We start from the raw sequence: 14,104 nt of genomic DNA, 5'->3' as shown, positions 1-14,104 counted from the left end.
AAGTGCGGACATAAGCACTCAACAATCATTGCCTTATTAATTTTTCTCACGACGCAAGCTGAATATCCTAATGACAAGTATATAAAGTCATTTTCGAAATTTATTTTGTGATGTACATAGATTCGGCTATTACTATTTCTAAGCTTTATTTAAAAAATAATAACGTTGAGGCAAGACAAAACAAGAATTTTTCGCATGGTGCCAATTGATAAAAAATAATATAGATTTAAAGTCAACGAACTTCTAAGGTGAAGGGCATATTTTGTCAAATTTACAATGCATGAGCATACGTGTGCACACATACAGTTGTCTGCTATCACTGTATGCGTAGAAAAGAGCTGTTTGCTGTAGCGCTCTCCGCTCTTTCTCTCTCGAACAAAAACTCGAGAGAGCCTGGAGCCACCTCTAGAGCCACGGCCAAAAAAACGCGTGACAAAAATTTGTATGGCCGTTACGCATTTTGTTATTCTAGTGTCTTTGCCTTGACCATCCAACGATTAAGGTGCCCTATTTAAGGACATCGTTCGCGTTCAGCAGCACTGAGGCTATCTGCGTCCCATCCCGCATTCTGCGAAGGCCCCTGATATTTTCAGGATTTATCTGCAGGCCCTGGAATTGGGGACCATGCAGCTGTGGAGCTCCTCTGCTGTCATAGCCTCGTCCAGTCCGCTGCACGATAGTGCTATTCTTTGCGCTGCCGTGCGCACAGAGGTCAAGTCATTGAGCGCCGCTTCCAGATCGCTCTTAAACTGCCCAGTTCGCAAAGGCTCGGGTCCGATCTTATCTTCCGACGCATTTCTGCGTACGAAGCCTCTGTCTTTTACGATCAGTGCCTCAGGTTTTTTACGCAGGCGCATAGGCTTCACCTTGGTCTACTCTGCACCCGTGCTAGCATTCTTGGCGACAGATGCGTAGCTGCCTAGCTAGAACTCGTTAGGTCTAGATGTCGCCTTTTCTTCACTCTGGACTTTGGGCACTTGCACCTTGGGTACCTGCGCATTGTGAGGAGCCTTTTTGGTAGGCTTTTGTACCTCCGTCTGGGTAGCACTGATCTTCAAGCGTTGCTCGCTAGTAGTACCTTCATACAGCTCTATCGCCCTGTTGTTATGGGCCGGGAGTTCAGAATCTATGCCCTTTGTCTCTCGTGTCACGTGCCGTTGGGTCTCGAATGCGGATAGCAGGATGTTAATCTGGACATTCATCCTGGTGAGTATGCCCTTTGGTCTATCCCCGACCTTTGTGCCTTTTCCCCTTTATTAACTTCGAGTATTTCGCGCAGCCTTAATTTAAGACGTCCGTCTTCACGGCGATGTAGACTTGGTCTCAATGTGTGATGTGCAATGTGTAATGCGCGTACTGTGCGCGTACTGTACTGTTCAAACCAAAGAGGACGAGCGCTAATCGAAGCCATGAACTTGCCAGAGCTCGCACAGCTTAATGACGGGCTCAAACGACGTTAAGTAACGACAGAGGTTCGTCTTTTATCGATGTCACCATTGTCAGCAGAGTCTTAGTGGCGAACGCGAACTAGATGGTGCTAGAAGACATATCGCTGAGCGATCATAACCTGATCTCGTTCAATTGAACTTACGGAGACCACAAATGGACACGCGGAGACCATGGTGACTGTGCTAATGGATACGCTCAAAGCAACGTGCGATGCAGTAATGCCGAGAAAAAGGAATGCGAAATGCAAGCCCCCTGTTGGAGTGCTCCTTTACACGAGCTTCGGATGGATTGCATCAGGGCAAGGAGGCAAGCGCAGCGATCCAGAGGACATCCGCACCATGAATAATGCATCGAGGCTTACAAAGCTAAGGAGCTGATTTCAAGAACGGCATAGCTGCAGCAAAAGCGAATGCATTCAAGGATCTTCTTACTAGCGTAGACAAAGACCCTTGCGGCCTCGCCTACAAAGTAGTACGCACAAAAATCAAAGGCGCCGGTGCAGGAACTCCACAGTATCCGGTTGCCCTGGCTAGCATTGTCTCGGAGCTGTTCTCTAGACAGGACACGTTATGGCAACCAGCAATAGAGCCACCTGCATCCGAGTTTCTGAGTATCACATCATGCGAAGTCGTCGAAGCTGCAAAGAGAATTAAGACAAACAAAGCTCCAGGCATTGATGACATACCGGGTGCAATTGTTAAAGCAGCTGCCACGGCAAGACCAGAGGTCTTCAGGGACACGTTACAACAGTGTCTTCTGGACGGAGTCTTCCACAAGCGTTGGAAAAGAATGAAGCTAGTCCTTTTGCCGAAAGGTAAGGGGCCTGCAAATGCAGGAGGTAGCTACAGCTCCGTATGTATGCTGAACATTGTGGGCAAACTCTTTGAGCACATACTATACGCGCGCATAGAGCTTATCGCCGAGAGTCTCACAGGCCTTCAAAGCCAGCAGTGTGGCTTCCGGAAGGGGAGAAGTAGGCTCGACGCTCTCACAGCCGTTACAAATGTAGCCAAGAACGCACTCGATGGTGACCGATGATTAGGCAGCAGTACTGTGCTATCATTACGCTCGATGTTAAGAATTCATTCAACACAGCGAGATGGCCCAACATCCTCGGAGCAATGCGCAGCATGGGAATACCCGGATACATACGGAGTATAACTGGGAACTATTTCAGGGACCGCGTATGTAACAGAAGCTGGTCCAAGAAGTCACCAAGTCCCCGCAGGTGTTTATCAAGGGTTGGTTATTGGACCGATCTTGTGGAACATTATGTATGATGGGATTATGAGCATCAGCAAGCCCAGTGGCTTGGAGCTGCACTGCTTCGCTGACGACGTTGCGGTTACAGCGGTCGCCAAGACAATACCGGAGCTACAGGACAACAGCAATATGGCAATCATGATGATCACGGAGTGGCTAGAGAAAGTCGGCCTAGGAATTGCTGCACATAAGACTGAAGTGGTCCTTTTGAGCAGCAGAAAGACCGTTGAATAATGCAGGTCGTAGTTAAGGGTGCATGCTTTAGTCTCTTCAAGATCCCTGAAGTACCTGGGAGTCCTAATAGACCGTAGGCTCTCCTTTAAGGACCAAGCAATTTATGCCAGTAGAAAAGCGGCAATGACTACTGCAGCTCTGGCAAGAATCATGCCCAACGCGGGAGGACCCAGATTTCCGGCTAGGAGACTTCTTGGTGCTGTTACAAAGGCAACGCTGCTTTATGCTGCTTTTATATGGAGCTGTGTAACCAGTAAAATGTCATTCTTGGATAGCGCGCGTGCAGTATCTCGCACAATGGCTCTGAGACTCATCAGAGGCTTCAGAACCATCTCGAGTGACGCAGCGCATGCGCTCTCAGATGTTGTACCCATCGAGCTGGAGATAAAGGGAGAAGCGCGAGAAGGGGTTTCCCAGACTGAAATCCAAGAATGGATCCGAGGAGCCTGGCAAACCAGGTGGCAAGGGTCGCAACGAGGTCGTTGGACGTACGGTCTTATTCCGGACCTAACTAGATGGGTTGAGTGTGAGCACAAAGTGGTGGACTACCACTTGACCCAGTTCCTCACGAACCATGGATGCTTCCGTGGGTACCTATTTAGGTTTCACAAAGTGGATAATTCCCAGTGCCTCTATTGCACAGATGCAGTGGTAACAGCAGAACACATACTTCTGCACAGCTGCAGGTTCGTCGCGGAGAAAACCCAGCTGGAGTCACTCGCTGGGGCACCTCTCAGCCCGAGAGGCCTGCTTGCTGCTATGATGGCGGACAAATTCGTATGGGAGGCGGCACACGAGATAATCGTCACTATGATGAAGCGTACGTATGGACGAGATGGCCAACAGGATTGTTGGATAAGGAGTACCCCGTGTGGTGGCGGGGCGAGAATACTACCACAGTGCGCTCGGCTTGTAGTAAAAGGCGACTGAAGAGTGAAGAGTCAAGGAGGTGGACCAAAAAAACGCCCTGCTCCCCGATGTAATACCTTGACTGGCAGTCCCGGTGAGCTTGACAAGGACATGTGAACGAGCGGAGGTTTTTGTTTAGTACGTAGGCATAACTCTACTGTGAGGGTTATGAATCGTGCATGCCATCTACGGTTCGGTAGGTCCGCATATATATAATAATAAAAAAAAAAAACACACTGTTCGGGCGCCTGTTAAGGCAGGCCGAAGGACGCCCTGAGGGAATGTTCCATAAGAACTTCCAGAAGGTTTGGGTTGGGTTAAATAATTTTATTGCTTCGTTGTAGTGAGAATGAAACAGTTTTATTCTCAAGGGACGGTCGGCATAAGTACGTTGTAAATGCCGAGTAGCCTCCGTCGGTAATGCGACGGCCCGATGTGCGGCCGTCTCATATTGCAGCGACGATTCCGCTGACTCTGGCATTCCGTATTGCCGAAGTGCAACTTTGTTGTACACGGTTTCTGCATACGCTCCTGAAGGGCTCAATGGCCGACGACAAGTGCTGGGGGCATCAGCCGCGTGTTAACTTATATATGTGGGATTATAAAGATTGCTGGTTTTTTAGAATGTAAATATTTCGCAATCTCTCGAATTATTTCATCATTTTATGTTTTGCGTCTTTGCATTGTGGTTGTTTCTCTTCACCGTTACATTATCGTTGGATCGGGACGACAAGGATGCGTCGCCTGTCAAGCTGCACGACGATGCGTCGCGACCTTGTCCCTGAGTGTGGTTCGAGGTAATTGCGGGCAGTTAGAAAAACGAGCAGATCAGTATGCTTGAGTTATCGCCTGCGAAAACATCAAACCGCGCTACGCTCTAATGGAAGACGAGCATACTTCGACATATATATTTTCCCATATACGTGTGAGTATATTTTGTTCCGGCTTGTACTCTGGTACTGTCCCTGACTTAAAGTCAGCTTTATTTGTCTCAAAATTGGTTTTATTTGTACTACCAAATTCTCTTAAACCATATATTTTTTTTCCTTTGCGTTCACAAATATTTTCTAACGCTCTTCCACACACATTATTTCTCTGCGTATCCGAAAACTAATGTGAATTAGTTTTTCTTAATGTTATGTCTTTCTTTTTCTTAATGTTATTTTGTTTTTTGGTGAATATACCGAATCATTGGTGGGATCGGTTTCATCGATATCCTTCAAATCGAAAGGCTTTATTTCGTAATATAAAAAGTCAGTTTGACACAAGTTCTGGAACACCCTTAAATGTCAAAAACAAATGTACTATTGGGAACCCGTTATTATTCATTCATGCTACAATTATGGACAGGGTATTTAGTTTGTAGAAATACAGCACTATCCATTTATATCACGAAAACATTGAATTATTTGTCAATAAATAACAAGTTTAATAAAAGTAGTTTTATTTGGTTTTTTTTAAACTAATTTCGAGCAGACGATGAGCTTTGCTTTTAGATTGGGTTCTTCAATCGGGTGTTTTCCTCGTACGATCTTAGGTCGTAACATAATTCAAAGGAAAAGTCATGTGTAAGTTGGGAAACCTATTCAATTATATTTCATTTTAAACTTACATTACTATTTTAGGGTATCTTACCGTAATGGCCCCCCTCCCCATTCAAAGGCAACTAAAATTGGTGCTGTAACTGTTGGTGGAGCTATGTGGTGGTGGGTAATCTGGCACTTATGGCATGAACCTGACCACATAACGGTAAAATAATTAATATATATACATATATATATATATTATATTAAAACATTATTCACAGGGGGAATTCGATTATCCTAACTCAAGGAAATGGAGCAACACAGAGTTGGGTGTTTCAAAGGATGATTTTAAACATATGTTCAAGCTTACTCCATAAATGTTGATTAAAATGCGATATGTAGCCATGTAGTTATATTATTCTGTTTTATTTGTTCCGTAATACTCCTTTTAACATTCAATTTTTTTTAAGCAACCAACATGTATGTATGAATAAGTGCATATATTGTCTATTACACAAAATAAACAATACTATTAATTGAACTGAAGTGCAATACAACATACGTTGATTTTCTGGCATAGAGTTCTAGATCGGTTTAGATTTTCCGCGAAGGTTTTCGATTGGAATAAATTTTATTTTTTCCGGAATTGTAGTATTTTAGGTATTTTATTAAATTTTCTTTTGTTCCCAACTGCTACACCGTATAAGCAAAGACACTAGAATAACAAGATACGTAACGCCATACAATTTTTTGGCACACGATTTTTTGGCCGTGGCTCTAGAGGTGGCTCCAGGCTCTCTCGAGTTTTTGTTCGAGAGAGAAAGAGCGGAGAGCGCTACAGCAAACAGCTCTTTTCTACGCATACAGTGATAGCAGACAACTGTATGTGTGCACACATATGCTCATGCATTGTAAATTTGACAAAATATGCCCTTCACCTTAGAAGTTCGTTGACTTTAAATCTATATTATTTTTTATCAATTGGCACCATGCGAAAAATTCTTGTTTTGCATTGCCTCAACGTTATTATTATTTAAATAAAGCTTAGATATAGTAATAGCCGAATCATAATATCACGACAAAAATTTCAAAAATGACTTTTTATTAGAATATTTGTCATTAGAGTATTCAGCTTGCGATGTTAGAAAAATTAATAAGGCAATGATTGATGAGGGCTTGTGTCCGCACTGCGTGACTTAAGATATGACTTTTGCAATTAAGCAGTTTTCATATTTTTTTTAATTTTTAAATTTTTATTTTCTACAACGTATTATTTTTACGAAATATTTATTTCTCAATGTACTGTCTTCTTTTTGGAAAATTTATGTTTTAAATTACAGTAGTTATAATAATTTCCATTTGCTTTAATTATTTATTAAAATATATAAGTATTTAAATATACTTATTTATTAAGTCATTTGACTTAATATGATGTATGTAAATGAACAATTTTTCTTATTTAAAATGCAGATTAGATTCAGTTGTTTTTCAGTTTCGGTTTTTTTGTAATACCATATTCCAATTTGATATTATTTATAAGCGCGCATTCATATAGCTACGAAATTGCCCAAAACTCCTCAAATATGTAAAGTAAAAAAGTGGCTGCATAGAGTGCCAAACCAATGTATGCATTTTGTTATTCTAGTGTCTTTGGAGTTACAGTATAGTTCGAAAATCGTACTAATATATTGTCTCCCGTTATCAGTCCGCAGATATTTGGTTTATTGTTATTAATGTAGGGACAGTGTACTCAATAACCTGAAATGCATTATATTCAGTTATCTGCCAGTCGCTTTGTAGATGACCTTGTTTTTAAAAGCTTGTAGGCGTAACAGCCATCGCTCAATTCGAGCTGGGAGTTTTGAAGTTGGCTTTAAGTTGATTTCTAATGGCTTGTGGTCGGTCACCAATTCGAATTTTAGTCCGGCTAAATAAAAATGGAACTTTTCAACTGCCCACACTAGAGCCAGACTTTCTTTCTCGATCTGAGAGAATCTTTGGATCGCCGGTGGTATCGAATTGCAAAAGTACTGCTCCTTACGCAACTGGACTGGCGCCCTCGGAGCTCGGAACTTTCGCCAAATTTAGCTTTAGGTCTTCAAAAGCCTTTGTTTCTGTCTCGTCCCACTTAAATTTGATTTCCCTTTTTAGCAATCTCGTTAGGGGTTCTGTACGATTGGTCTGGTCGGGAATGAATTTACTAACGTATGTATCCAGACTTAAAAAACTTCGGGTTTCCTCCTTGTTTTTGGGGTCTCTGAATGAAAGAATCGTTTTCACCTTTTCCGGATCTATTTCAATGCCTTTGTCTGATAAAATGTGCCCCAAGAATTTAAGAATCGTGTGAAGTGCTTTGCTCCCCTTAATCTCGTCATAAATGTCTCAAATACAGACAGTGGATAGTTCTCTCCTAAGATTGCCTTATTAGCAAGACTCATGTCTATGCAAATTCTAATGTTGCCATTTTTTTAGAATACTATGACCATAGGTGATATCAAAGGTGATTGACCTATTGATGGCTCAATAATGTCAAGACCCACAGCATCTTCCAATTTTGCGATTACTTTGTCCTCAAGTGCAACTGGTATACATCTTATTGGTTGCTGAATCGGTTTGATGGTTGCATCTATTGATTATTTTAGGGCTGGCCTTTCCAATTTGGAAGCGGCGTGACATTTTTAATTTTCTTTAATTCGAGTCCCAAACGTAAGACATTTAATTTGAGTGCCGTATCCTTTCCCAATGTTTCGTTTTTTATTACAAAACAAATGAAGCAAATACCTCAGGATTCAAACCTAATGGGGAGCTTCAAAAACGCAATTACGTGCAGCAATTCTTGTAAAGTATAGCCTCTAAAACTATTCGTTGAATTTGGTCGAACATTAAATACTTCTGCCTATTCCGCTTGAAGACATGACCAGTCTTTTGGGGTTATTAGATTGAATCGAGATCCTGATTATCGATTACTACTACTACTGATCGATTACTAATGAAATTACGAGCTCACCAACCTGACAGTTAATAAGTCATCGTCACTGTGGATCTTAAAACAATTTCCTCCAGGTTTCAGATCGCTTTTTACCTCTACCCAACGCACTTTGCTGCGTTGACGATTGGCATAGTCAAATTGGTCCTGAGTTCTCTCGCACTTCCGACCACATCTACCACACTTAAAGGATCTATTTGAATTCATATGCCCTGCTGAGATTTTCCTTACTCCTTCGGTTTCTGGTTTCTTTATCGTTTCAGATTGCATCCTTTCCGACTGTTTATTAATTTCCCCATCGACTTGACAGGCATCTATCATATGTGAAAGGGTGTAATATTTTTCTAGATTTTTCTTTAAATTTATTTCGGCCCAACTGTCAATTATTTTGTCCTTTAGACAAATCCATTCGATTTCTGCTTTAGTAACTCAAAATCGCATTTCTGTTTCCCATTTCTGTGGGGCCAAACAAATGTCTCTCAAAACTGGAATTTTGCTTGGTGAGAAATATTCATTTAGCCTATCAACAAAAACCCTGTAAAAGCCTATTTGTTTATCGGTGATATCTTCTATTACAGCGTCAGGTAATGAGAATGCCAAAGTTTGAAAAAATTTGAATTTCATACATATATATGTCGGAGTATAAAGATTGCTGGTTTCTTAGAGTGTAAATATTTCACATTATCTCAAATTATTTCATCATTTTATGTTTTGCGTCTTTGCATTGTGGTTGTTTCTCTTCACCGTTACATTGCCCTTGGAGCGGGGCGACAACGATGCGTCGCCTGTCTTGCTGCACGACGATACGTCGCTACCTTGTCCCCGAGTGGGGTTCGAGGTAATTGCGGGACAGCTAGAAAAACGAGCAGATCAGTATGCTTGAGTTATCTCCTGCGAAAACATCGAAACGCGCAAGTTACCTATTCGACCATACAGTGTATACGCAATTCGGTACCACCCGCCAAGACTCCTAGAAGGATTTCATCGCCGAAGTGATTAATACACTTTGTTGCAATGCCGACTCAGCATTGGACAGGATGTCAATTGCGACAGTTCGGATGAATAACTGGAACTGCCGCAACAGCATAGCTTAAGCTCTTATTCGAGAAATAAAGTAAATTCAGTTCAGCCCTGAGGGAATGTTCCATAAGAACTTCCAGAAGGTTTGGGTTGGGTTAAATAATTTTATTGCTTCGTTGTAGTGAGAATGAAACAGTTTTATTCTCAAGGGACGGTCGGCATAAGTACGTTGTAAATGCCGAGTAGCCTCCGTCGGTAATGCGACGGCCCGATGTGCGGCCGTCTCATATTGCAGCGACGATTCCGCTGACTCTGGCATTCCGTATTGCCGAAGTGCAACTTTGTTGTACACGGTTTCTGCATACGCTCCTGAAGGGCTCAATGGCCGACGACAAGTGCTGGGGGCATCAGCCGCGTGTTAACTTATATATGTGGGATTATAAAGATTGCTGGTTTTTTAGAATGTAAATATTTCGCAATCTCTCGAATTATTTCATCATTTTATGTTTTGCGTCTTTGCATTGTGGTTGTTTCTCTTCACCGTTACATTATCGTTGGATCGGGACGACAAGGATGCGTCGCCTGTCAAGCTGCACGACGATGCGTCGTGTGTGTCCCTGAGTGTGGTTCGAGGTAATTGCGGGCAGTTAGAAAAACGAGCAGATCAGTATGCTTGAGTTATCGCCTGCGAAAACATCAAACCGCGCTACGCTCTAATGGAAGACGAGCATACTTCGACATATATATTTTCCCATATACGTGTGAGTATATTTTGTTCCGGCTTGTACTCTGGTACTGTCCCTGACTTAAAGTCAGCTTTATTTGTCTCAAAATTGGTTTTATTTGTACTACCAAATTCTCTTAAACCATATATTTTTTTTCCTTTGCGTTCACAAATATTTTCTAACGCTCTTCCACACACATTATTTCTCTGCGTATCCGAAAACTAATGTGAATTAGTTTTTCTTAATGTTATGTCTTTCTTTTTCTTAATGTTATTTTGTTTTTTGGTGAATATACCGAATCATTGGTGGGAAAGTCAGTTTGACACAAGTTCTGGAACACCCTTAAATGTCAAAAACAAATGTACTATTGGGAACCCGTTATTATTCATTCATGCTACAATTATGGACAGGGTATTTAGTTTGTAGAAATACAGCACTATCCATTTATATCACGAAAACATTGAATTATTTGTCAATAAATAACAAGTTTAATAAAAGTAGTTTTATTTGGTTTTTTTTAAACTAATTTCGAGCAGACGATGAGCTTTGCTTTTAGATTGGGTTCTTCAATCGGGTGTTTTCCTCGTACGATCTTAGGTCGTAACATAATTCAAAGGAAAAGTCATGTGTAAGTTGGGAAACCTATTCAATTATATTTCATTTTAAACTTACATTACTATTTTAGGGTATCTTACCGTAATGGCCCCCCTCCCCATTCAAAGGCAACTAAAATTGGTGCTGTAACTGTTGGTGGAGCTATGTGGTGGTGGGTAATCTGGCACTTATGGCATGAACCTGACCACATAACGGTAAAATAATTAATATATATACATATATATATATATTATATTAAAACATTATTCACAGGGGGAATTCGATTATCCTAACTCAAGGAAATGGAGCAACACAGAGTTGGGTGTTTCAAAGGATGATTTTAAACATATGTTCAAGCTTACTCCATAAATGTTGATTAAAATGCGATATGTAGCCATGTAGTTATATTATTCTGTTTTATTTGTTCCGTAATACTCCTTTTAACATTCAATTTTTTTTAAGCAACCAACATGTATGTATGAATAAGTGCATATATTGTCTATTACACAAAATAAACAATACTATTAATTGAACTGAAGTGCAATACAACATACGTTGATTTTCTGGCATAGAGTTCTAGATCGGTTTAGATTTTCCGCGAAGGTTTTCGATTGGAATAAATTTTATTTTTTCCGGAATTGTAGTATTTTAGGTATTTTATTAAATTTTCTTTTGTTCCCAACTGCTACACCGTATAAGCAAAGACACTAGAATAACAAGATACGTAACGCCATACAATTTTTTGGCACACGATTTTTTCGGCGGGCTCTAGAGGTGGCTCCAGGCTCTCTCGAATTTTTGTTCGAGAGCAAAAGAGCGGACAGCGCTACAGCGAACAGCTCTTTTCTACGCATACAGTGATAGCAGACAACTGTATGTGTGCACACGTATGCTCATGCATTGTAAATTTGACAAAATATGCCCTTCACCTTAGAAGTTCGTTGACTTTAAATCTATATTATTTTTTATCAATTGGCACCATGCGAAAAATTCTTGTTTTGCATTGCCTCAACGTTATTATTATTTAAATAAAGCTTAGATATAGTAATAGCCGAATCATAATATCACGACAAAAATTTCAAAAATGACTTTTTATTAGAATATTTGTCATTAGAGTATTCAGCTTGCGATGTTAGAAAAATTAATAAGGCAATGATTGATGAGGGCTTGTGTCCGCACTGCGTGACTTAAGATATGACTTTTGCAATTAAGCAGTTTTCATATTTTTTTAATTTTTAAATTTTTATTTTCTACAACGTATTATTTTTACGAAATATTTATTTCTCAATGTACTGTCTTCTTTTTGGAAAATTTATGTTTTAAATTACAGTAGTTATAATAATTTCCATTTGCTTTAATTATTTATTAAAATATATAAGTATTTAAATATACTTATTTATTAAGTCATTTGACTTAATATGATGTATGTAAATGAACAATTTTTCTTATTTAAAATGCAGATTAGATTCAGTTGTTTTTCAGTTTCGGTTTTTTTGTAATACCATATTCCAATTTGATATTATTTATAAGCGCGCATTCATATAGCTACGAAATTGCCCAAAACTCCTCAAATATGTAAAGTAAAAAAGTGGCTGCATAGAGTGCCAAACCAATGTATGCATTTTGTTATTCTAGTGTCTTTGGAGTTACAGTATAGTTCGAAAATCGTACTAATATATTGTCTCCCGTTATCAGTCCGCAGATATTTGGTTTATTGTTATTAATGTAGGGACAGTGTACTCAATAACCTGAAATGCATTATATTCAGTTATCTGCCAGTCGCTTTGTAGATGACCTTGTTTTTAAAAGCTTGTAGGCGTAACAGCCATCGCTCAATTCGAGCTGGGAGTTTTGAAGTTGGCTTTAAGTTGATTTCTAATGGCTTGTGGTCGGTCACCAATTCGAATTTTAGTCCGGCTAAATAAAAATGGAACTTTTCAACTGCCCACACTAGAGCCAGACTTTCTTTCTCGATCTGAGAGAATCTTTGGATCGCCGGTGGTATCGAATTGCAAAAGTACTGCTCCTTACGCAACTGGACTGGCGCCCTCGGAGCTCGGAACTTTCGCCAAATTTAGCTTTAGGTCTTCAAAAGCCTTTGTTTCTGTCTCGTCCCACTTAAATTTGATTTCCCTTTTTAGCAATCTCGTTAGGGGTTCTGTACGATTGGTCTGGTCGGGAATGAATTTACTAACGTATGTATCCAGACTTAAAAAACTTCGGGTTTCCTCCTTGTTTTTGGGGTCTCTGAATGAAAGAATCGTTTTCACCTTTTCCGGATCTATTTCAATGCCTTTGTCTGATAAAATGTGCCCCAAGAATTTAAGAATCGTGTGAAGTGCTTTGCTCCCCTTAATCTCGTCATAAATGTCTCAAATACAGACAGTGGATAGTTCTCTCCTAAGATTGCCTTATTAGCAAGACTCATGTCTATGCAAATTCTAATGTTGCCATTTTTTTAGAATACTATGACCATAGGTGATATCAAAGGTGATTGACCTATTGATGGCTCAATAATGTCAAGACCCACAGCATCTTCCAATTTTGCGATTACTTTGTCCTCAAGTGCAACTGGTATACATCTTATTGGTTGCTGAATCGGTTTGATGGTTGCATCTATTGATTATTTTAGGGCTGGCCTTTCCAATTTGGAAGCGGCGTGACATTTTTAATTTTCTTTAATTCGAGTCCCAAACGTAAGACATTTAATTTGAGTGCCGTATCCTTTCCCAATGTTTCGTTTTTTATTACAAAACAAATGAAGCAAATACCTCAGGATTCAAACCTAATGGGGAGCTTCAAAAACGCAATTACGTGCAGCAATTCTTGTAAAGTATAGCCTCTAAAACTATTCGTTGAATTTGGTCGAACATTAAATACTTCTGCCTATTCCGCTTGAAGACATGACCAGTCTTTTGGGGTTATTAGATTGAATCGAGATCCTGATTATCGATTACTACTACTACTGATCGATTACTAATGAAATTACGAGCTCACCAACCTGACAGTTAATAAGTCATCGTCACTGTGGATCTTAAAACAATTTCCTCCAGGTTTCAGATCGCTTTTTACCTCTACCCAACGCACTTTGCTGCGTTGACGATTGGCATAGTCAAATTGGTCCTGAGTTCTCTCGCACTTCCGACCACATCTACCACACTTAAAGGATCTATTTGAATTCATATGCCCTGCTGAGATTTTCCTTACTCCTTCGGTTTCTGGTTTCTTTATCGTTTCAGATTGCATCCTTTCCGACTGTTTATTAATTTCCCCATCGACTTGACAGGCATCTATCATATGTGAAAGGGTGTAATATTTTTCTAGATTTTTCTTTAAATTTATTTCGGCCCAACTGTCAATTATTTTGTCCTTTAGACAAATCCATTCGATTTCTGCTT

The 14,104-nt window shown here is 40.2% G+C and overlaps 3 protein-coding genes across 3 annotated transcripts in view; all 3 read left to right on the top strand.

Moving 5' to 3' along the window:
- LOC6620232 (dnaJ homolog subfamily C member 16) overlaps positions 1-4,655 on the top strand; it is a 222,929-nt gene extending 218,274 nt beyond the window's left edge. Inside the window, exon 11 of the mRNA XM_032719507.1 lies at positions 4,590-4,655. Within this exon, the coding sequence (XP_032575398.1) occupies positions 4,590-4,640 (51 nt within the window). The 3' untranslated portion in view covers positions 4,641-4,655. The remainder of the gene's footprint in view (positions 1-4,589) is intronic.
- A 648-nt stretch (positions 4,656-5,303) lies between these two features.
- On the top strand, positions 5,304-5,796 carry LOC116801248 (NADH dehydrogenase [ubiquinone] 1 beta subcomplex subunit 2, mitochondrial-like). The gene is made up of 3 exons (XM_032719508.1): positions 5,304-5,423; positions 5,481-5,604; positions 5,663-5,796. Exons 1-3 carry the CDS (start codon positions 5,335-5,337, stop codon positions 5,756-5,758), a joined length of 309 nt encoding a protein of 102 aa, XP_032575399.1. The 5' UTR covers positions 5,304-5,334; the 3' UTR covers positions 5,759-5,796.
- Positions 5,797-10,620: 4,824 nt separating this feature from the next.
- Positions 10,621-11,113, top strand: LOC116801200 (NADH dehydrogenase [ubiquinone] 1 beta subcomplex subunit 2, mitochondrial-like). Its single transcript, XM_032719317.1, has 3 exons — positions 10,621-10,740; positions 10,798-10,921; positions 10,980-11,113. The coding sequence occupies exons 1-3, from the start codon at positions 10,652-10,654 to the stop codon at positions 11,073-11,075; spliced, it is 309 nt and encodes a 102-aa protein (XP_032575208.1). The 5' UTR covers positions 10,621-10,651; the 3' UTR covers positions 11,076-11,113.
- Positions 11,114-14,104: the final 2,991 nt, after the last annotated feature.

Source organism: Drosophila sechellia, chromosome 3L, assembly GCF_004382195.2.
Source record: "Drosophila sechellia strain sech25 chromosome 3L, ASM438219v1, whole genome shotgun sequence".
NCBI classification, from domain to species: Eukaryota; Metazoa; Arthropoda; class Insecta; order Diptera; family Drosophilidae; genus Drosophila; species Drosophila sechellia.
The sequence above is the reverse complement of the archived record's forward strand: the minus strand, read 5'-3'. Positions and strand labels throughout refer to the sequence as shown.